A 21,602-nucleotide genomic window follows, 5' to 3' on the forward strand; every position below is an offset into this window, starting at 1 on the left:
CTCAAAATAAAAGGAAATGATATATAAGAGACCATTAGAGACATTATAGACCAATATACGACCCCTGATATCAGCCTATTGGACCTAGACTGAGATTATAAAATATAATCGCATTTATTTCGACACTTTTCGTTAATATATTTATTTCTCAATGTTATAATGATAAAAAAGACAACCCTTAAAATACATATTGCTTTCAAAGCGCGAACGACAATCGCGTTATAATTGGGGTACATGGGGGACGACTTTCCAGTTAATACATCAAGTCATTTTTATTAAGCATAACATCTGTTTCTTTGAACTTTAATATTTGTTGTGTTTTTTTAACTATAACTGGGGTAAAAAGGGGCGACATTTCAGTCCATATATCTAGTAACTTCTGTTCATTTCAGTTTGAGTTGAATATCGGTTTTATTTTTGGTACTTTATAAGTTCATTATTGTGTTTCATTTATTATTAGGTCTAATATCTGTTTCTTTTAGTTTTTAGGTTATTGTTCAATATAATTTCTGTTACTTTATTTGCTCTGCTCAGGACAAACCTTTGCTCTTCATTTTTGTTTATTATTGTTACTTAATTTTAAAGTAAAGCCCAATTAATCAGCTACATTCTTTAATTTTACCAACTTTTTGTTTTAATCCTCAAAGATTCCTCTTTTCACAGTGACTTCAAAACCCCTGGTTTACACTGGTGCAAATCTACGGCAAGTTTCAAATACACCATTTAGCTTTTGGCTTGACAATTGTTAAAGAATGTAAACACCGTTGTAAAATAACAAATCAAAATTCATAATAAAAAAAAGGACTAAAATCTTACTTGAGTAACAAATGTTCGAGATGATGAGTGACCAAGCAAAACACTTTCCAATTCCTTTTGTATCCTTTCAACAATTGAGTCTTCGTTAAGAAATCGGACTTCGTGCTTTGTAGGGTGGACATTAACGTCCAATGTCTGTGGCAGAAGATCTAAGGCCATATAAACAAATGGATGAGCTCCTTTCGGTAAGATCCTTGCATAAACCAGTTCAAGGGCCTTTTTCAAAGCTGAAATGAAGGTAGCTTATTTGTTCAGTTGACTCAGTCCAGACAGATTAATATCTATTATCAGCATCTAACTTGGGTTGATTTACCCTCTACTTTATTAGATCAAAATGTGGACTGATAAGGACAAGTAATAAAACGCAAAGCCATCTAAGTGACAAGTAAAAAAAAAAAAAGAGATAGTGACACAGAAACGGTTTTCAGAACTGTCTAGCTGGTGTTGTAATGTCAAGATATTTACTAATTAAATCCCTAGGCTAAGAGAGACGTGCAAATATAAATCATCAAATTTGATGTAAAAACAAATCTTTAAAAAAATAGAGCATCAAAAAACTTTCTTTACTCTGCTAGAGTCCACGAAAACTTGATGATCCACGAAAACTTGATCCCGAAAACTTGATATTTGTATCTGGCTGCCGTTACACTAAATCCCTGCTAGGACAGCAAAATTTAGTTACAAGAATTAAGAAAAAGTCATTATTAATTAAATTAAAATTTAGACTAGTCAAACGGCATTATTTACCTTTTTTACTTAGATCTTTTGTAGAGCAAAACTAGACGGCATATAATTCTTTTTTTTCAACTTTACCGCCTTATTACATTTTATCTTTAACGCAAATATCAAATGTCAAAATACTTTTACATCACTGAATGCATTATTCTCCGTTAATGCGTTTTCCATATGATTAGCGGCTTATAACTAACAATTTATAGAGCCTAAAACAAGCCATTAAATCATTAAATTTATCTTATTTTATCTTGTTTATTGCCAGAATTCATTAATTTAACATTAAGTGGAAAGACTTGTCCGAGTACTATAACCGTATTTAAGTACATTTTAACAGGAAGCTAGTCAAAATTGGCTTTTTTAAAAACAAAACTTCCTTGCTCCACGGTTTTTGCTCCTTTTGGTTATTTTTGGGTAGTAGAATCAGTGAATCCCAATTCCTACAAAAATGCTTCTTTAGTGAACATTATAATTTGCTTTTATTACCTTTAGAACATTATATTATTCCTTTTGTTAATTTTTCTCGTTTCAATTGCTTCTAATATTTCATTGGAGCATTTCGGAAAAAAATCATCCGAATATTCATAATTTACGAAGAAATCAAATAGGCATCATCTTGCAGGGGTTGCCATGTTAAATTTAGAAAAGTCCAAACACCAACATACATTAGGGCTATTCTTTTACTCATCTTTGTGCTAAGATCTTATATCTTTTGACAAAGAACGCTTAAAAGTGAAATCTTAGCACTAAGATCTTACATCTTATAGCGTTCTTTTGCAAACGTCTTTCCTCATTCTGCTCTAATCAGCGGTCTAAGAACAATGATGAGTATATCATCAAAGTTCTCTCGTCATTGTTCTATGCGGCAGAAAAATGGCGTCCTTCACACTTTAGCTAACATCAGTGAGCTGTAAGATCTTACAACAAAAATGAGTTAAAAGAACGGAAATCTTTGCAGAAAGATGTGAAATCTTAGTGCAAAAGAACGGCCCAACAATTTTTTTTTTTTTTTTTTTTTTAACCTCTAAAAACCAATTAATGTTCATTACTGGAAGTTCCAATTGAATAGTTGCTTTCACATATTAAGCACTGGCCAATGGAAATAAGCCTAAGACTATACAGCTTTGGCTTATTTTTAAAGGTTGTACCTATGTGTGTTTCCTCAGAAACACATATAGGTACAAAGAGGTCACAGACATAAAAGCCGTAGAAGTTATAAAGCTGTCACTGACTCTGCAAACTGTGGAATCTAGTGTGAACCTACTTTACGCTTACCAGGAGCTCTTCAAATTCCTGCAACTCTGGGACAGGCAAGGACTCTACCATAGCTATTAGGACATCCTTTGAAAATCTAGGACCGGGCAATTTTTATCTTGTCTTATACATTTAAAAACAAACTTTTTTCTCAGAGTTAGACAGTCATGTATTCAATCATAATTAAATCAGTCTCATGAGTTACTTGAATTACTTACTACATTTTTCGACTTTTGTTTGTTTTTTTTGTTGTTTTTTTGCTTCATCCTTAACAAAGGACATTTTGTTATATGTTCAATTTGATGTTCCTTCAATATGGTTGCAACTTTTAAGTTTTTCAATAGCAAATAGAAGATTCATCACTTCACAGGCGTATGTTTAGCTATCTTTGCTTCATCCGTAACAAAGGTCATTTTTTTATATGTACAACTTGATGTTCCTTCAATATGGTTGCAACTTTTAAGTTTTTCAATAGCAAACAGAAGATTCATCACTTCACAGGCGTATGTTTGGCTATCTTTTATGCAGGTGGGTACACAGAATATTGTGTACCCACACCTCTCCCTGGTCAAAAATTCCTGATTTCATACCCTACGTTCTATCATTATCCGAATAGCAAACGATAAATCTGACTGAGAACCCTCTAATTGGGCTATGCTTTATACATTTGAAGATATCATGTTTCTTTTTTTATCGGGAATATTTTCTGAATCGATAATCTACCCGGACCAAGAGCCCCTTGTCTTTTATACACTTCTTCAGAAGAGGAATTATCCCAGAACTGAAAATCTGCTCAGCCCTTGAAGCTAACCCACTAAACAAATAAAATGACCATTAATGGCAAATTCTTCACTTTAGTTTTTTTTTTCAAGATTAAAGGAAACGTCTGTCTAAAGTGGGCTATTCGTTAGGTCAGCGCCCTATTGAGCGTGGCATTTAATAATGATTGCTATTAATTTTAACAATAGCATTATCACAAACATTTTGAGATTGCATAAGCAGAATTCAAAGACTTCTGCCGAATAGATGACCAATTAACTAAAAATAGGAAAAGTGTGCCACAACTTACGATTGCAATCAACCAAGCGATTATTAATAAAAAGGATAAAAACAAACTTCTTTGTGGAGTAGCTTGGTTGAGATGTGAAGCCTTTTACTTTGAAGTCATATTTCGAATCGGAGTAATTAATTTCCAATAGCTCTCTGGCAACCGATCCTCCATATATGATCCTGGGAAAAATACTGTGATTTAACACGAAATACAGGAATAAAAATTCAAAAATTTCAAAAACCGTAGAATTTACAAGCAGCTTAACAAATAACATCGGAAGAAAAAATTTAGTACATGCTTCTTAAATCAAAATGAGTTACGAAATGATTATCACACATAACTTGTGCAAAAGATATGGACATTTTTGATCGCCCGAGAACATAAAAAAATTTTGACTGGTGATGCAAAATTATTCAAGAATGAAAAGACTCTATAGCCTTAGTTCGATCCCTTTTCATGCCGTCTCATATCCCGAAAGCTTGGACAATGAGCAACCTGTGCAAGCATAAAAGATTATTAGGTATATACATTCTTTATGTTTCTGATTAAAGTAGAGGAAGATGGAACTTCTTGAAGTGAATACAGATAAATCATAATTCCTAGAAACAGAGCCGTATCCAGGATTTTTTTTTCGGGGAGGGGGAGGGGGGCAAAAAAACTTAAAAAAAATGCCTGGATACGGCCTTTCCTGTAGTCATGTTACAGATTCAACGACATAATTTAAGATTCTATCTAAAAGCCTCCACAGGAAGGTAGGACCCAGACCCTAATCCCAGTTTTTTTTTCTTTATAATATCTCATATTTTCTATATGCTTTGCTTATTTTTGGCATATTTTCGATACTAGTCGACATCAAGGTCGATATAAAAAAAAAACAATTTGATGAAATCCATACAAAATCAAAAGTAAATAATTTCCAAGTCCAAAGAAAAAAAGCGAATAAACGAATCCTGAACACTTACATTTCACCAAATGATTTGAAGAATAAACTATATATCAGCAATATGCAAGATAAGATAAACATTATTGATAAACGACAAGCTACATAAAAGCCGAGTTTGCATTACAAATCAAATAGTGTTAAAATCAAACCAAGAATCATAATCCTAATGCGGGTAAATAGCTAATAAGAATGAAAGAAACAATTGGTAACGAAAAAAGAATAATAAAAAAAATTCAAACAAACAAAAATTAGAGCTGAAACCGTGTCACAAAGGAGCAAAATGGCAATCATGGGCAGCTGAAAACAGAATATATTTCAGAGGTTTTCCCTTTTTTAACTTTAGTAAATCCAAAATTATTCAGAGTTTAAGGAATAAATATCAGTGTACGTATATTAAACTGTCAATTCCCATTCATTTGTTGTTTTTTCCAGTAATCTTGGCTATGACGAACTTTTTTCTCGATATTATGGGAAACAGAAACATTCAGCTCGAAATAAGACTGTTTTCAGTAAAGTGCAAATTATGATCTGGTCTTCAGAAGGCATGGGGGACGTCAGCCCTACTTATCTTAGTTTCTGCTCGTTTTGAGTCTGACTCCGTTATTTATTGTAATATCTATTCGTTTTGGGTTTCATTTATTTATTGATGGTGAGTTGTGGTATTTTTATGCATGGAAAACTATTAAACTCTGTCTCTCTCTGCTCATTTTAGGTTTAATGCAGCTCTTTAATTTTCTTTGGAAACTTATCTTGTGGAAAATTTTTTTTAAGTTAATGTAAGAAGTGACCCTGATTATTGTATAAACACAAGAACAGAAAAAAAGAGACGAAGGAGCCCTATTTAATTCAAAACAGAAATCAAGAATTCTTAAGTTGCTTCGTGATAAAGAGGATAAAACTCTTTCCCAATCTCTCAGTAGCAGAATGAACCGGCGAGTATATCGGAACTGCTGAAGAGGTTATACAGAGAAGATAGGATTGTAAAAATCAAGTAAAATGTCCTCGGTGTGGGTATTAGAAACAGCGAACTTGGCAAAACTCAAGCGGATACTGACCGTCCTTTCTTTTAAGGTGGCGTGTGGCTTTAAGGAGGAAGGAGTATTTATTTTACTTCCTTTAAAAACAGTCTTAAGCGAACGCTTCTACACTGACTCAATTTTGTTGCAAAGTTCACTAGAAAGATGCGGATGCAAGACCAAACATGCGTATTCCAATAACAGCCAGACAGAGGATATGTACACATGAAGGGAATGCATCCTTGAACAACTGAATTTATTCCAATTTCAAACTGGATAGCAATGCATTTGCCTGTTTGGTGATCTTGAATTGACGTTTATCTAACTTGAGAGCATTGGAAATTGATACAGCAAGAAGTTGTACTTGTTTCACTAACATAACGGGTGAGATAGGGTGAAAATTTCTTTGGGTGAAAACTGACGTTTGTCTTATTACAGCCATGCGATAAAACAGGGTAACTTTAACCAGTGGCATCGTTGAGGGGAGGGGGGGCAAGGGGGCATTTGCATTCAGGAGAAACCACTCTGCAATACATGCAGTCCAGCACCTAAAAGATTTCATCAATGGTGCTCTCGAAAAAAGTGTACTGGTACTTTCAGTATTTATAGACTTTAGAAAGGCTTTTGACACGGTGGTTCATAAAATTTTATTGCGTTGGGTAGGCTGTTTAGGGAACCATGGGGTTATTCTGAAATGGTTTGAATCTTATCTTAACCAGCAGATTATTCGAGTGTCTATTAAAATTATATTTCAAAAAATACATACTACATACCTACAGACTAGACCTACATACTACATAGTTACTATTTTTGAGGTTTTTTGTTTACACAAAAAAACCTCAAGAAACGCATACAAAATTTGTTTATATCCATTTTTGTTATGTTTTTACGAGTAAAAAAAGCATTTCGGGGGAGGAAGGGGTTCAAACCCCCGAACCCCCCTAACCAAACCTGGGTTAGGTTAGAACTAAAATATCCTAATCCTGAGATATTGCACCCACCATTTTAAGAAGCTGGGCTTACATACTATCTTTTGGTTTAATTCAACATCCTCTGAAAATTTCAACCAAATACCATAAGCCGATTCTGAGATATTGTACTTACGTCTTTTTGACAACTGGAATGCACATTAGTTGTACTTTGATTAATTCAACATTCTCTGAAAGTTTCAACTTAATAACCTTAACTATTCCTGAGATATTGCAGACACGTATTTTTGACAACCAAATAAACTTAGCTATTCGTGAGGTATTGCAGATAAGCTCTTTTGGCAACCTGAATGGAATATGCTATTTGGACCAGTAGGGTCCATTTAAACTTTTTTCATTTACTTCAATAGTAAATATTTTTACAAAAGATGAACTTATATTTATGAATACAAGCATTTTTGCAATGTGAATAATTTATCTACTTTTATCTACACAGAAAAATCAGTTGGGTGTCAGTGCACAATTGGGGCTATTGAGAAGGAAACATGTTAAGAAAACAATTCTTAGGTCATAATATGCAGAAAAATTGTAGTTAACACATTTTGAGGGTGTTTTCACTATGCTTTACCACCAACAAAATGTGTTTTCCGTTTCTTAATTTCGTCAGCGTTGATTTAATTTACGGGTATTAAGTTGATACAAAATGCAAGGGAAATCTAAAATTGGAGCTATATACGTATTTGCACATTAGGGGGGGGGGATAAAGTATGATGGAAGCAACCTCAAAATGTGTTAACTAAAATTTTCTGCATATTATGAAGTAAGAATTGTTTTCTTAACATTCTTCTTCATCAATAGCCCCAATTGTGAACTATTGCCATGCGTTGCGATTGTTTGTTTTTGTTTCCTTTATCACGGCAAATATTATGTTTGAGCGCCAGATAAGTCAAAACATGGAAGTGCTAGTTTTGGTCCCTAGGATGGTGGCCAAACCCTAAACAAAAAACTTTTTTTGGTGCAGTTAGTTTCCTAGCATGTATCACGCTTGACTGTGCTTTAAGAGATGTCTTTTAAGTAGAGGATAACCACCTCTTTCAGATAAATCACTAGACTAATTTAAAACTATGCCTGTTTTATGTTTATAGCCTGTTCAATGCATTACCAAAGCGGTGCGATAAAAAAAAAAAAAAAAAAAAAAAAAATTTAGAATACAGACAGTTTCTTTTCAAGCTAGGGTTTCACGCTTTGTTATCGGCTGCCGCACGGTGGTTATAAAACCGTTGGTAATCGAAAGAGTAGAGAGCCTAATGTTATATAATTTAAATTTGTAGATAGTTCGCATTTCTTCAACCCAAACTGCTAATTCGAAACAGGTCCTGATGTACAATGAAAAAAAGGGGAAAAAAGCAAAATGAGCTGATTTGCCAAAATATACCTGATGTTGTCGAGAGTAGTAGATCCCAAGGATGTTTTCAGGTCATTTTGAATATCACCGTGCTTCTTCAGACAAAACCCAATGCTTGGATTATGAATAGAATATTTGCTCATGACATCAAATACTTTGTTTTGCTCTTCAGATGGGCTTTTAAACATTTTTCTTCTTGACGGAACATTATAAAACAGATCTTCAATAAGCAGAGCTGTACCTTGTGTGGCAGCACATGGCACCGGGGGTGAAGTCAATTTCCCATCAATGTAAGATGCCCTAAAATAATTTGCAAGCAGTTTTTAAACTTACAAAAATTGCTTTAAATATACTGAAAGTCAGTATCATCGGGGTCAAAAGACTGAAAGACAAAAAATAATAGTTTTTGAATATATAGAAAAAAAAACATCTGAACGGATTATAATGATTACAGCACTTAAGAGTAATAGTGATAAATATGAACCTACTGTTTTTTGTAGGTAATGTCTTAAGTACAAGACCCTTACAATGTGGGTTCAGATACGAAATAAAAATTACAAATGAAGACGGTTATCACTAAAAACTTGTATCTCTTTCCTATAGGCACTTCCATGGTGTCGTGATTCTTACGTTTGAGCTACTTCACGACAGCGCCAGCCCAATCCTATTAGTCCTTGACAGCTGAAAGCAGGATCACGGGAATGAAAAGATGTTTAAAAAGCTCCATGTCACTAAGTATGTGTATGCCAACCTTTCTATGTAGTAAAAAAAATATATTTTTCTTACTGAAAAAAAAATCACTGCTGGTAGTATAGACAAAATTCAGTAAATTTTCAATAAAGAGTGTCTTAGAGTTCAAATAGGCTAAAATGAAGCAAAATTAGCATTCAAGAAAAACTTGCCTATAATACCATTGAAAAAAGTGCGCCTTAATTACATTAGTTCAGTTCAGATTGTAACTTAATGGAGTAATGAGTCACTACCCCAGCAAGTCTACAAGTCTATTTTTTGGTTTCTACAATCGACCCAAAAGACAAAAGTACTGAGATTTATTTTAAATTCAGTACACTGGTACGTAAGTCCACTATAGGAACTGGGACAGGGCATGGCCAACTTCCCCACCCTAAAAAAAGGAAGAAAACAAAAAATTCACCGAGGGACCTAAACCACAATGTTTTTACCATCCTTTGTCCTTGGAAAAAAAATACAGAATAACCCTATTTTCGTTGAAGCGAAGATATTGCTATCTATTAGCAAATTGAAAGTGCTTTAACTTATTACCACCACACCATTTCATTGCAATATTCGTCACACTCATAAAAACCATAATTAGTCATTTCCGGCCAACACTAATACAAGTCATTTTGTCTTTTTTGATGCCCTGTCAATATAAAGTAGGACTTAAAGATTACAACAAGGTCATTTGAATGCGTGAAACAGAAAATTTCTTTTGAAAGACCCATAATAGGGCGGGAATGATCTATTTAATACTTCAATAGAAATCAAGTTAAACATAATTGAAAATTTTATTTTCGAGGGATAATCCATTTCAAAAAAGATATGCAAAACACAAGCTAAGGATTTCTCACAAGTCAATGTTCATTAATCTTATTATAACAAACTCTTTGGTTATTGAATATATTAGGAAGGCCTGTCCCGCCAATTAAAACGAGTTAAAAAACTTCCGAAACATAATTTATTCCTCCAATCACACACATTTAAATTTTTACAGAATTTCGGTTTCATGAGGGTGTATTTAGCCCATTCTTTCAACTAAAGTGTATCTGTGAACGACAGAACAACTGCATAATTTTATACCCTTTCCCTTGGGGCTGTCCGGATCACCTCCTCCCTGAAGCATATTTTATGAACGTTTTGATCACTTTTAGCCAAACAGATACTGTATGTAAAGCGTCCAGAAAGAAAAATTGCTCATTACTTAGACACAGACTGCTAATTACTTAGGCCCTGACAAATGAAAAGAGTAGGATATGAACTAAACCTGAATGCACAAGGACTGTCCGCCGTTTTAGTAGTCAAAGTGAGATGGGCCACATGGCTAATACTTGCCAGTGCTTCACCTCTAAAGCCGAAAGTTGCAATGCTTTCTAGATCTTCAAACTTGGATAATTTGCTGGTAGTAAATCTTTTGCATACAATGTCTAAGTCTTCTTTGGCTATTCCACAGCCATTATCTTGAATTTGCAACAGCTTTAAACCTCCATCCTTGGTAGTAACTTGAACTGAAGTAGCACCAGCATCTAAACTAAAATATGGATTTGTTATTTTTGCTGAAATATTCAACTTTCCTTTCACACAAGACAGATGGACAGAAATGAGACATATATATACATATATACATGATATATATATATATATACATATATATATATATATATATATATATATATATATATATATATATATATATATATATATATATATATATATATATATATATATATATATATATATATATATATATATATATATATATATATATATATATATATATATATATATATATATATATATATATATATATATATATATATATTGTAGGTTACTTTTCTTTTTTTTTCGGAAAGTTTTTTCTTGATTAATTTTTGCCCGTTTTTGATTGCCAAAGTTTCAAGTTTTTAAAAATTGCCTGTTCCAAATATTTTTTTTATATATTCAGATATTCAATTATTTATGATAATATTCCAGTGACGTTATACATTGTATAAGGTTAATACTCTTACACTGCACTAAAGGTTAACACCTTTAGTCTTTTTGAATGCAATTAAAAAAAAAAACAAGTTTTTTTTAACTGAAAGTAAGAAGCGACATTAAAACTTAAAACGAACAGAAATTATTCCGTATATGAAAGGTCCCATAAGTTTTGGAAGAAAAGATCGTTAATAGTTTATAGTTTATAGATAAGATCGTTAATAAATATAGTATATATATTTATTTACATATCTATCAAACAGTTCGTGGTAGCGAACTGTAAGTAAGGAGCGACCAGGCTCAATAGTAACCGAAACTCTAATGAACGGAATTTTGATACCAATAGATACATCAGAAGAATCAGATTTTTATGCTGATTTCAAATATATAAATTTAATCAAGTTTAGTCTTACTCGTCAAAAGTTACGCGACTTATAAAATGCGCACTATTGTCGAAAATAAGGGGGAAAAAGCCCTTAACCCTTACCGCACTCTATAAATAACTCAAGTACCCGATGCACCGCATCAGAGACCCATACTACAGAGATGTCAAGTTCCTTCATGCAAAATATGGAATTTTGAACTTTCGGTCAGAATAAAAATCACCACGGATGCGTGTTTGCTTGTTTTTTTTTTTTGTTTTTTTATTTTTCCAGGGGTGAGCGTATCGACCTAGTACCCCTAAAATATCGCGAGAGGGCTCATTCGAAAGGAAATTAAAAGTTGTAGTACCTATTTTAAGCGACCGAAAAAATTGGAGGATAGCTCGTCCCCCTCCTACGCTCATTTTTTCTCAAAGTCACCCAATCAAAGTTTTTAGACAGCCCTTTTTTTCAACATAGTCAAAAATCTATTTAATGTCTTTGAGGATGACTTAATCCCCCACAGTTCCCGGGGGAAGGGCTGCAAGTTATAAACTTTGCCCATTGTTTACATATAGTATTGGTTATTGGGAGTATATAGGCGTTTTCAGGAGGAATTTTTTCTAGTAGGGTGTGGGGGTCGGAGTAAGGGTTACGGGGGATGATATTTCCTTGGGGGAAGGGACATTTCTATGGAGGGGGCGCCAGATTTCCCAGCATTATTGAAAAAACGATCAGAAATTAACTAAAAAAAAGTTTTTTTTTCAACTGAAAGTAAGGAACAATATTAAAACCTAAAATGAACAAAAATTATTGCGTATATGAGGGGGTTCACCCTCTAGTCAATACCTCCCTCTTTACGCTAAAGCTTTTTTTAGTACTTTCAAAAGAGCTATCTATTCTAATTAACCAGCCTTTGTGATTCAGGGGTTTGTGATTCGAACAAAATTCGAACTTTAGCTTAAAGAGCGAGGTATTGAATAGGGAGCGACCTCCCTAGTATACGTAATAAAAACATACGAATATAGAAATTCTTTAAGTGAGTTAATTCGTAAGTTACGTCAGAACAAAATTTCGAGAAAGCCAATTAGCCAAAAAAAAGGAAAATTGATATGCGAATTTCGTTTTAATTATTCATGTACGGTGAGCCAAAATCAAAGCGACATTAATTCAAACACGTTCAGAAATTAACTAAAAAAAACAAGTTTTTTTTAACTGAAAGTAAGGAGCGACATTAAAACTTAAAATGAACAGAAATTATTCCGTATATGAAAGGGGCTGTCCCCTCCTCAACGCCTCGCTCTTTACGATAATGCTGGACCCTGTCTCCCAACTTTATTTTTTAAAACAATAAAAAACTTTAGCGTAAAGAGCGAGGCGTTGAGGAGGGGACAGCCCCTTTCATATACGGAATAATTTCTGTTCGTTTAAAGTTTTAATGTCACTCCTTACTGTCAGTTAAAAAAAAACTTGTTTTTTAAGTTAATCTTGTCAGAAGCAACACTATAGCGTTGCCTATAGAAAAGGCCATAAGGCTTCATCGTTTTAAACTCTTTTTTTCAAAGGCACTTCATATGGAAGGGGTGGTCGTATAAATTTTGGAGGGGATCGTTGGATTGGAAATCAGAAGTTCTAGGCCCTTTTAAGAGTAAAAAGTGATCGTAGGGCAACCAGACTCCTCACACCATGCCCTTTTTTTCCCGAAATCCATCCGATCAAACTTTTGAGATAGCCATTTTGTTAAAAATAGTTCAAAGATCAAATAACATATACTCCTGGGTTGAAACAACACCACATTGCCCGGCTCTGTAACCTGCCCCCCCCCCCCCAAAAAAAAATATTAACGACACTTTATTCCGAAATTTATTGAAGTTGACCCCTGGACCGAACCCCCCCCTTCCCCTCGCTCCAAAAAACATCAATAATATGTTATTCTAAACTTATGGGAGCTAACCCCAGGCCCACCATAGCCCACCCCCCACAACAGAAAAATATGGGAGCTGACACATGGCCCTCCATGGCTTGAACCCCTCCCCCCCCCAAAAAAAAAAAAGAAATATTAACGATATTTTCCTCCCAAAACTTAGGAGAGATGACCTCTGGCCCTCCACGGCCCATCATGTTACAAATTTTTTTCTTATGTACTTATTACAACATTGAAAATAAAAATTACAGTAAAATTAAATTTCAAACTGAGAAACTTTCAGCAAATAACATCATTATATATGAAACGTTCAGTTTAATTTTATTAGTTCTTTCCAAGACTGTTCAAGACAATTATAGTTTCACTACAAACAAGAGTTTGGCCCGTAAAGTCTAGTCCCTAACTGTAAAGTCTAAAGACTATTGCGTCATTGGCGCTTCTCTGATAACAAATTATATTACAAATATTTTCTTTTCCAGTTATTACAGCATTGAAAATGAAAATAAAAATTACAGTGAAATAAAATCTTGAACTGATGAGCTTTCAACAAATAATATCATTATATATCAAATGTTCAGTTTGATTTTATTGGTTCTTTCCGAGACTGTTCAAGAGACATATAGTTTTTAGACTTTTACAGTTAAGAAAGGGGGCAGTACCAATCCCTTGTTTGTAATGATTTTTGTTTGTTTTAACCTTGATTTACATATTCAATTTAAGCTTTACTCGTTTAAAATTTATCTATTAATTTATACTACCACCTGCTGTATGTTCGTTTGCTTGTTTATTTAACCGTATATGTATGTATTTGTATATTTAAAAAACAAAATATTGAAAACGACTCCATTTTCTTTTTTTTTTTTTTTTTTTTTTTTTTTAAAATTGGCACCTGATACTTTTTGGCCTGAAAAAAAAAATGAATTAGATAGATTAAGAGTTTTACAAAACTCGTTTAGAGCCTTAATTTTGGAAACGCACTTTTTATTTAAAAACAATAACATTTTTCATGTTGATGACATCACATGCATATTATACATTTAAAGAACAACAACAAGTAGATACATGACAGTATTTAACTAGTTGTATTACCAGTAAAATTCTATACGAATATGACACGAACCAGAACTACTTATATCTGCCCTGGATGTGAGAGGCCGTGAGGGAAAGGTGTGAGGATTCAGTGCTCGAAATGCCTTTTATGGTTCCATCACCCTGCGCTGGAACCACACCAGTAATACGGCAAGAAGACCCCAACTGGAAATGCAGCTCATGTGTTATGGCTGTTGTAACTGAGCACCCTGTAGCTGATACTCCTGCATACTCTGTCGTTAACCCCAACAATATGCATTCCCTGCCTTTGGAAAACCCGCTCACTCAAAATTGTCCCAATAGTTGTGAGAGTTGCCTTTCAAAAGACAATTTAATTCTGCAATTTGAAAAAGATTCACGGCATGGAAGAAAAAATTGAATCTCAAGCCCGATCCCTGTCGATGAAACGGACCAAAATCGATGCACTGACTTTACAGCTATTTGAAAAGGTTGTGACGTTGTGGTGAAAATTGCCCAGGGACTAGGAATCACCGACCGAAAGACGAGAAACTAAGAAAAAGAGTTTCTTTTTATATCAACTGGTACATGCAACTTGGTGAATAATGTCCATTTATTCATGAAAGCAAAAACGTTAATAATATGGAGAAAACAACCAAATCAATGGGAAAATTTCCGTGTAAATAAAGTTTGCAAGTATTTCGAATGAGGTTCCTGCAACAAAAAAGACAACTGTAAATTTCTACATATATGCCGAAAATACAAACTGAAAAAGTGCAAAGCAACAAATTGCAATTTTGATCATGTCGATCTTTGCCCTATGATGGCTTGTGCAGACTAGTTGTGCAGTTTTGCTCATAGTGTTAGTCATTTAAAATGTCCCATTAATCGTTCAGTGCCTTTTAAGTATTTTGACCGTTTGCCTCGTTTTAATCGTTTTAACCGTGATCCAGTATTCAATTATAGTATGCCAAGCCATAGCCAGATTGTTTATGGGAGCAATGCTTCAAGCAATAATCATAGACCCGAGCCGGTGTCAAAAAACTTTTCGAGACCAGGGGGCCAACAGCTGAGCCAAAGAAACCCACCTTTTCGGTTCCCCTCCCCACCAATCGCGCCCCGACAATCTTTTTCAATACTGACATCACGTTACTGGATCCCTTCTTCGTGGTCACCACGGGTCAGACGGGCTCAGCATATCTCTCTGGTTCCTCTTGGAGCTCTCCCCCTTCCTCCCTCCCACAATCCCTAGGTCTATCCTTCCTAAAATATCATACTCCCGCGTTTTGACTATAAGCCACGCCGTCCCACTTAGTAACAGGTTTTTGCCATTAGAAGAAACTGATCTTGCAGAATCGTTAGAACACCAGGAAACTGTCTGCACAAGGACTAAGGTGAAAACCAAGGTAAAAGAAAACTCTTCTGACATTTTTGCTCTGCCTAGTTTTTTGTATAGTTGTGTGGAAAGTTTAAATACGGATAAGATTATTGAGCTGAAGAATCTAGCTCAAGTAATTGGAGTCTCAATAGTAGCAGTAACAGAGGTCATAGGCAAAATCCGGATCCACTCAGTTTATCAGGTTATAATAAAATGATAAAGTTACGTCCAGATGACCACTGGCTTGGAAAAAAGGGAGGAGGTCTTGCAATTAATATTGATAAGAAAATTCCTGCTTTTTAGATAGAGGTACCTGTACTTGATGATTATGATGAGATTCTTTGGGTATTTGCAAAGCGCCTGCCCTCCCATTATAATGGTATAGCTGTTTGTGTTTTTTATTATTCGCCAGGACAAGATGTCAGTTCTCAAAAAGCTTCCCGGGAAAAACTTCAATTAAGCGCTGACTGCGTACAGGATAAATACCCCACAGGTGGTATCTTCTTGCTTGGTGACACTAACGAACTACGAATTGAGTCTTTGTAGGCAGGATTAGGTCTAAAACAGTTAGTTAATTGCCCAACAACAAAACGTGACACGGCTCTGGACCGCATCGCTACTAACATGTCTCAATTCTGCAGGAAACCCTTCCCAGGCCCCCCAATAGGAGGAAGCTACCACTTCACCCGCTACACCCCACAAGCAGAGTCCGGGTCACGTACACTACAGAAACAACTACAAGTCGGCCAATCACAAACAGCGGTTTGTTTGGTTTCGGCAATTGGCTCACGACTGAAAAATGGGACGGCATAATTTCTACGGCTAATACTGATGAAATGGCCACTACTTTTCAAGGAAAACTTCTCGGCAAGTACCATTTCTATTTTCCTGAAAAGTTAACAAACGTTTTTCAGCACTTCGTCCGTACCTTACAAAAGAAATCAAAGCACTAAGCAGGAAAATGATACAAATTTTCAGGAACAAAAAACATAAAGAAGCTACTACCCCGAAGAATAAAATCACAGGAATGACCCGCCAGACAGCGGCGTTGTGTTACCAAAGGAAGTATCTCATTTATTCGATTCTAAGTCTGGACAGTGGTAAAAAAGGATAAAACAAATGACAGGCAAAACGCAGGCTGGACTGGATTTTTGCTATAATGAGCCGGACAAAGAAACTGGATATTGCCTAAACACTCACCTGGCAGCAATTGTTCAGTCACTTTCACCACTAAACTTGGAGGATTTTCCACGTCCATCTCCAAATCTTATGGATTTCGCAATCATCACAGAATCCCAAGTTCGCCTCAAATTGATAAAACCAAAGAGGACCAGTATTACACCACTCGATATTCCTGTTGACCTCGCTAAGGCTTTTCCTGAATTTTTGAGTGATCTGTTAACTTTAATATTCAACAAGATTACAATGTCAGGCCAGTATCCGCGAAATTGGAAAAAGAGATTCATAACCCCTAGCAGAGGCAACACTATAGCATTGCCTATAGTAAAGGCCAAACGGCTCCAATGTTTTATTACTATTTACTTTTTATTTTAAGAGGAACTTCATATGGAAGGGGTCGTCGTATAAACTTCAAAGGGGGCTCATTCGATTGGAAATCGAGAGTTCTAGTTCCCTTTTTAAGGGTCAAAGGTAATTGGAAGGAAACTAACACCCCTTCCACGTCCACCATTTTCCCAAACACATCCAATCAAAATTTTGAGATAGCCATTTTGTTCAACGTAGGTGATTTCCAGACATAAATAATGTTTTTGAGTAAAATACTCCCCCCACATCCCTCAGGGCACGGGTGGTCAATTATGCCCATAGGAGCATGTAAGGCTTTTAAAGGAAGCTTTGTCTTAAAAACTTCAAAAAGGACTCATTCGATTAAAAATTCAAAGGGCTAGTGCCCTTTTTAAGAGTCGAAAGTGATTGGAGGGCAACTAACCCCCCTCCCACGCCCACCTTTTTCCAAAACATATCCAATCAAAATTTTAAGATAGGCATTTTGTTCAACGTAGTTGAAAACTGTAGAAATTAGGTCTCTAAGGATGACACCCCCCCCCCCACAGCCCTCAGGGCAAGGGTTGTAAGTTATGCCCTGGGTGCATACAAGGTTTTAATAGAAAGCGTTGTCGTAGAAACTTCAAAAAAGGCTCATTCGATGGGAAATTGAAATGGCTAGTGGCCTTTTTGATAGTCGAAAGTGATTGGAAGGCAAGTAATATCCCCGTCCACGCCCACCATTTCCACAAACACATCTAATCAAAATTTTGAGATATCCGTCTAGTTTAACGTAGTTGAAAGTTCCAGAAATTATATTTATGACCAGGACAATCCCCCCGAAATCTTAAGGGCAAGGGTTATAAGCTATACCCTAGGGGCATATATGGTTCTTATGGAAGGAATACTCGTATAAACTTGAGAGAGGGTTCATTTGATTGGAAATTGAAAGCTCTAGTTCACTTTTTAAGCGTCAAAAGATATCAGAGGGTGACCAGCCCCCCCACGCCCTTTTTTCCCAAATAAATCCGATAAAAATTTTGAGTTAGCTATTTTGCTAAAAATAGTTCCAAGATCATACAACAAAAACTCCGGTGTCGACACAACCCCACAGGGCCCGCGGGGCAGGCATTTTAAGTCATACCCTGGGGGCATATAAGGTTCTTATGGAAAGGATGCTGGTATAAACTTCAAAGAGGGCTCATTTGACTGGAAATTCAAAGTTCTATTTCACTTTTCGAGTCAAAAGAGGTTGGAGGGCACCTAGCCCCCCTCCACGCCCTTTTTTCCTCAAACCCAACCGATAAGAACTTTGAGATAGCCATTTTTTAAAAAATAGTTCAAAGACCATATAACAAAAACCCCGGGGTCGACACATCCCCCCAGGGCCCGAGGGCAGGCGTTGTAAGTTATGCCCTGGGGTAATACATGGTTTTTATGGTAGGGATGCTCGTATAAACTTCAGAGGGATTATTTCATAGGACATCGAAAGTTCTCTTTCAGTTTTTGAGAGTCAAGAGACATTGGAGGGCAACTAGCCGACCTCAAGCCCCTTTTTCCCCAAGTGCATCCGATAAAAATTTTGAGATAGCCATTAAGTTAAAAATTGTTCAAAAGTCATATAACAAAAGATGAAGTGTTGACACAACCCCCCAGGGCCCGGGGGCAGGCGTTGTAAGTTATGCCCTGGGGCATATATTGTTCTTATGAAAGGGATGTTCGTATAAACTTCAGAGAGGGCTCGTTTGATTGGAAATTGAAAGTTCGAGTTCACTTTTTAATAGTCAAAAGAGATCCGAGAGCAACTAGCCCCCCCCCCCCGACCTTCTTTTTCCAAACCCATTTGATGAAAATTTTGAGGTAGAAATTTTGTTAAAAATAGTTCAAAGGTCGGATAAGAAAAACTATGGTGTCAATTCAACCCCCCAGGGCCCGGGGAAAGGCGTTCTAAGTTATGCCCTACAGGCATGTATGGTTCTTATGAAAGGGATGCTCGTATAAACTGCATAAAGGACTCATTTGATTGGAAATTGAAAGTTCTAGTTCTTTTTTTAAGAATAGAAAGATTTAAGGACATCTAGCCCCCCCCCACGCTCTTTTTTTTCCAAACCCATCCTCTACAAATTCTTAGATAGCCAGCTTTTTAGAAATTGTAAAAAAATATCAGATAACAAAAATTCCGGTGTCAACACAACCCTTCAGGACCCGGGGGGTAGGCGTTGTAAGCGTGGCCCTGGGGGCGTGGATGGTTCTTATGAAAGGGATGCTCGTATAAACTTCAACGAGGGCTCATTTGATTGGAAATTGAAAGTTTTAGTTCACTTTTTAAAAGTCAAAAGATATCCGAGAGTAATTAGCCCCCCCCCACACACACCCTTTTTCCCCCAAGCCCATCCAATAAAATTTTTAAATAACCATTTCATCAAAAATAGTTCAAAGGTCAGATAAGAAAAACTCCGGGACCGACGCAACCCCCCAGGCCCGGAGGCAGGCGTTGTAAGTAATGCTCTGGGCATATATAGTTCTTATGGAAGGGATGCTCGTATAAACTTCGGAGAAGGCACATTTGATTGGAAATCGAAAGGTCTCGTTCACTTTTTAAGAGTCAAAAGAGACGGAGGTTAATTAAACCTCCCCCCCCCCCTTCCACGCCCTAAATGCATCAGATAAAAATTTGGAGATGGTCATTTTGTTAAAAATAGTTCAAACTTCAGATAAAAAAAAACTCCGGTGTCGACACAGACCCCAGGGCCCAGGGGTAGGCGTTGTAATTTATGCCCTAGGGGCATATGTGGTTGTTATGGAAGGGATGCTCGTATACATAGAGGGCTCATTTGATTGAAAACTGAAAGATGTAATTCACTTTTTAAGAGTCAAAAGTGATCAGAGGGCAACTAGCCTCCCCCACACTCCATTTATTTTTTTCCCAGAGGCACTTCATATAGAAGGGGTCGTCATATAAGCTTGAAAGGGGGATCATTCGACTGGAAATCGATCGTTCTAGTGCTCTTTTTAAGAGTCAAAAGTGATCGGAGGGCAACTAGTCCCCACCCCAAGCCCTGTTTCCCTAAATACATCTGATAAAAAATTTGAGTCAGCCATTTTGTTAAAAATAGTTCATAGATCACATAACAAAAACTCCTTTACGTATGGCCATTTCGTTAAAAATAGTTCAAAGGTCATATAAGAAAATCTTATGTGTCGACGCGACCCCCCAGGGCCAGTGACAGGCCTTGTAAGTATTGCTCTGGGGGTATGTATGGTTCTTATGGAAGGTATGCTCGTATAAACTTCGGAGAGGGCTCATTTGATTGGAAATTGAAAGCTCTAATTCCCTTATAAAGAGTCAAAAGATATTGGAGGGCAACTAGCCCCTCAACCCTCCATGCCCTGTTTCCTAAAAACCATCCGATACGAACTTTGAGATAGTCATTTTTTTTTAAATAGTTCGAAGATCATACAATGAAAACTCCGAGAGCGACACAAGCCCCCAGAGCTCGGAGGCAGGCGCTGTAAGTAATGCTCTGGTGGCATATATAGTTCTTATGGAAGGGATACTCGTATAAACTTCGGAGAGGGCTCATATGATTGGAAATTGAAAGTCATCGTTCATTTTTCGAGTGTCAAAAGAGATCGGAGGGCAACTAGTCTCTCTCCCGCCTCTATACGTTTCATTTTTCTGAAGCCCATCTGATACGGCCTTCGACAGACCCATTTTTTCCAAAATGGTTCAAAGATCATATAACGAAACTTCCGTGGTTGATACAATCGTTCAGAGCCTGGGGCAGGCGTCATAAGTTATGTGTGGGGGAATATATAGCTCTTATGTAAGGGATGCTTGTATAAACTTCAGAGAGCGTTCATTTGATTGGAAATTGAAAGTTCTTGTTCAGTTTTTAAGAGTCAAAAGAGATCAGAGGGCATCTATCCCCCCCACGCCCCTTTTCCCCCAACTGCATCCGATGAAATTTTTGAGACATCCATTTGTTAAAAATAGTTCAAAGGTCAGATAAAAAGACTACAGTGTCAACAAAACTACCCAGGACCTAGGGGCAGGCGTCGCAACCTATACCCTGGGGGCATATATGGTTTTTATGGAAGGGATGCTCGTACAGACATGGTTAGAGGCTAATTTCAATGAAAGTTGAAATTTCTGTTTCAGTTTTAAAGAGTCCAAAGGAATTGAATAGTTTCTAGCCCCCGCCAAGCCGTTTTTCGCATAACCCATCCGATACAATTTTGAGATGTCCATTTTTTAAAACAGTCAACACAACTCCCCAGGACCCAGTGACAGGCGTTGTAAGGGCAATTAGCACCCCCCCCCCCTCACGCCCTTTTTCCCCAAATCCATCTTATAAAAATTTTGAGATAGCCATTTTGGTAAAAATAGTTCAAACATCAGTTAATAAAAACTCCAAGGCTGACACAAACCCATTTTTTCACTCTAATATTTTTACTTTAATACCAGTTTTGATACTTTGACGAAAATTTGATTTTTTTTTTTTTTAAGTTTGATTTTGAAATAAGGAA

The 21,602-nt window shown here is 36.2% G+C and overlaps 1 protein-coding gene across 2 annotated transcripts in view; it reads right to left on the reverse strand.

The window, feature by feature from the left end:
* Positions 1 to 21,602, reverse strand: part of Mlh1 (DNA mismatch repair ATPase Mlh1) — a 72,048-nt gene that overhangs the window by 16,841 nt on the left and 33,605 nt on the right. For both annotated transcript variants that reach the window (XM_089095592.1, XM_089095581.1), the window contains exons 3-6: positions 10,149 to 10,412; positions 8,177 to 8,446; positions 3,872 to 4,032; positions 817 to 1,043 (exon numbers count right to left, since the gene is read on the reverse strand). In XM_089095592.1, the coding sequence (XP_088951718.1) occupies positions 817 to 1,043; positions 3,872 to 4,032; positions 8,177 to 8,446; positions 10,149 to 10,412 (922 nt within the window). The remainder of the gene's footprint in view (positions 1 to 816; positions 1,044 to 3,871; positions 4,033 to 8,176; positions 8,447 to 10,148; positions 10,413 to 21,602) is intronic.

The sequence above is a fragment of the Artemia sp. Qi Xiang Cuo genome, chromosome 1 (genome assembly GCF_049724085.1).
Source record: "Artemia sp. Qi Xiang Cuo chromosome 1, ASM4972408v1, whole genome shotgun sequence".
NCBI lineage: Eukaryota > Metazoa > Arthropoda > Branchiopoda > Anostraca > Artemiidae > Artemia > Artemia sp. Qi Xiang Cuo.